Genomic DNA, 3177 nt, shown 5'->3' with positions numbered 1-3177 from the left:
TTTTTTTTTTTTTTGACACTTTGTTCCTGTTATTTATCTTTCACCTTTTTGAAAAAAGGAGAGTCCTTACCTTTACCCCCCTAATTACTTATCATTAGCAATATAAATCCCTAGAAACTCTTTAACTGTTGTTAGAACCTTGATTTCTGTGACATTTGGGGTTTGGATTTATTACAGAACAGATCGAGTAATTATAGAAAATGTGAGATATAGTATAGCAAGTGGCTAGATTTAATACAATTCATGGAGCTTACATGGTATTGATTCTAATAAAAGGAGATGAGAGAAACTATTTGGGAAATGCAGTAACATTTTGTTTATCTTGGATAAAGGCATATCAGGATGTCAAACTGTCATTTGTTGGAGATCACTTAGTGTAGAAGAACCCTGGATTTGGAGTCAGAAACCTAAAGCTAAATCCTGGTTTCATTATTTAATTATTTGTGTGACTTCAGGTGCAGGCTTTAATCATCCCAAGCTTGTTTCCTAATTTGTAGAATAGGGTTCTGTTATCTCCCCTGTACAGAGAAACAGTGAGAAACTGTGCAGTGTTAGATATGTGTGCAGAACATGAAAGGATCTGGTATTGAATTCCCCCCGTAGGAGAATCGAGGATATTTGTTATTGTAGCACTTGAGGCATTTTCCATCTAACTCAGGAAAACTATGTAAAGACCTATCTGGTATAAAAAAAATCATTGATGCAGTAATGGGCAGTCATAGCCAATCTTGTACCACATTATTCAACAACGGTTTGTCTCTCTTGGGATATATCTGTGGAAAAAATAAGACAAAAATCCCCACTTGCTTGGAGCTTACATTCTAGTTGGGGGGAGGATGACGATAAATATTAAAAATAAGTGGTATGGATAAAAGGAGGGTTGGAGATTATTGAGCTTGGGAGCAAATTGGGAACATTAAAAGCTCAGGTAGGCCTATTAAGAAGGTAATATTTGAACAAAGATTTGTAGGCAATGAGATAGCTGTGCAGATATAGGGCGGTGGAGTTTTTAGGTAGCAGTACACCTGCAGACAGAGTGGCAAGGAGTCCTTTGTGGCTGGAGCAGGGAGAGAAAGGAAGAGACATAGGAGATGAAGTCAGAGGGGGAGGGCATCAGTTAGAGCCTTGTTGACCTTAGTAAGAACTTTGGCTTTCACAGTAAAGGAGTCCTTGGAGACTTCTGAATGGAGGAGGAAAATAACCTGATAAAATTTTTTGCTTATAGTTATAAGTGCTAATAATACTGTATAATATATTTTTTCTTTTTTGAAATACAAATAAAGTACATAGTAGATAGTGTTTCTGCAGATTAAATGGTAACTACCAGCTGGGCATAGTGGTTCATGCCTGTAATCTTAGCACTTTGGGAGGCCAACGTGGGAGGATTTCTTGAGACCAGCCTGAACAAGAGCGAGACCCTGTCTCTATAAAAAATAGAAAAATTAGCCAGGTATGGTGGCATGCACCTGTTGTCCCAGCATCCTAGGGATGCTACGGTCTGAGCATCACTTGAGCTCAGGAGTTTGAAGTTGCAGTCAGCAGTGATGATGCTGTTGTACTTCAGCCCAGACAACAGAGTGAGACCCTGTCCAAAAAAAAAAAATGTACCTACAGATTTTGTTTTCTTCTATTAAATTTAAGGTCAGCTTCACCTTACCATGGTTTTACCATTGTAAATCGTCTGAATATGCACAATCTAGTTGAACCAGTGAATAAAGATTTGGAATTTCAGCTCCATGAACCATTTCTTCTGTATAGAAATGCAAGCTGTGAGTATATGTTTTATTATACTTAATATGTTTACATTTAAATTGAATCACTTTACTTTCTATCAGTACATTATTCTTGCAGTTTCAAATTGCAACACAGAATATGATCAATACTCTCTTTTATGACAGTAAATAATTTTCTTGGATCAAACCTTTTAATCAGGGCTCAAAAATTGGAAACAACTCTTTTATATATATAATAATTTATGTTTATAAATGTATGTTATATTAACATAAATTATTAATGGTATTTCATTTAATAGCATTATATTTCTGTTGTTTGTTTATGAAGTAAGTTTTACTTGCTTGTTTTTATTGTAGCTCTGGAGTATTGGCTGTTTCTGTCCCTAAACTATAGAACTCAGTTTGGGAGACGTAGGATGGGGACAGTTGCTGATTATTCTTTCCACAAAGAAAGTGTGATTTTTACCCTGAATAGTGATATTTCTCCATCTGTTTATACATTTGGACATCTCCTAGATACTTTAATGTTAATGATACAGTAACCTATATGGGATAGGAAAGCAGTTAAGGCAACTGAGACTCAGAGATACATAACAGATACTTAGTTGATGAGTTAGGATACAGCTCTTTTTCTGCTTCTTAGTTCAGGGTCCTTTCAGTCATTTTACAGATTCTCATGATTAGATACAGTCAGAAAGGCTAGAGTAGTTCTTTCAAGAAAATACAATACTAAAAACTCTACTGGGTTCCAGTATTTAAGTGTGGGTATCAAAGGCATGGGTATTTGAGGACAGAAGGCAGTCATTTTGTTTGGCATTAACTGTAGAGAGATCAACACTAGTTATGGTAACAGAATAATTGAGCAGTGATCATCATCTAAGGATATTATTGGAGAAATTTGCTTCCCACTAAAAAAATAAAAATTAAATGTAATGTGTTTTAATCCCCTTTATTGAGAGGTAGTTGGGTGTTGAGGGATGTCTTCAGTATAAAATATAAAAAGCTACTAGATTCTATATATCTCCTATTCTATGAATGAAAGGTAGCAAGATGTATTTTTTAAGCAGGAAGCCCCAAATTCTTCCTACTTTTAAGTATCTAAGTGAGATAGGATCTCCTGACTTTTATCCTGTTCAGATAAGTATGTCCCAAATTTTGAATTCTTTGGGTATATTGGAAGTACTTTTCAATACCTGTAAGTCTAGGTGGATTTATTTAAACTAATGTTAACAAAATTATTTCAGATGACTTTTCTTTTACTGAACATTCCATTAAAGAGGAAATTCTGGCTCGGCACCTGTGGCTCAAGTGGCTAAGGCGCCAGCCACATACACCTAAGGTGGTGGGTTCAAATTCAACCCGGGCCCACCAAACAACAATCATGGCTGCAACCCCAAAATAGCCAGGCATTGTGGCAGGCCCTGTGGTCCCAGCTACTTGGGAG

General features: G+C 36.2%; 1 protein-coding gene across 1 annotated transcript in view; it reads left to right on the top strand.

Moving 5' to 3' along the window:
* The window catches only part of DCP1A (decapping mRNA 1A), a 60965-nt gene that overhangs the window by 5309 nt on the left and 52479 nt on the right, over window positions 1-3177 (top strand). The window contains exon 3 of the mRNA XM_003789388.3: window positions 1642-1769. Within this exon, the coding sequence (XP_003789436.1) occupies window positions 1642-1769 (128 nt within the window). The remainder of the gene's footprint in view (window positions 1-1641; window positions 1770-3177) is intronic.

Source organism: Otolemur garnettii, unplaced genomic scaffold, assembly GCF_000181295.1.
Source record: "Otolemur garnettii isolate 467f Iridium unplaced genomic scaffold, OtoGar3 scaffold00032, whole genome shotgun sequence".
NCBI lineage: Eukaryota > Metazoa > Chordata > Mammalia > Primates > Galagidae > Otolemur > Otolemur garnettii.
Note: the sequence above shows the minus strand (reverse complement) of the source record. Positions and strands in the feature narration are given on the sequence as shown.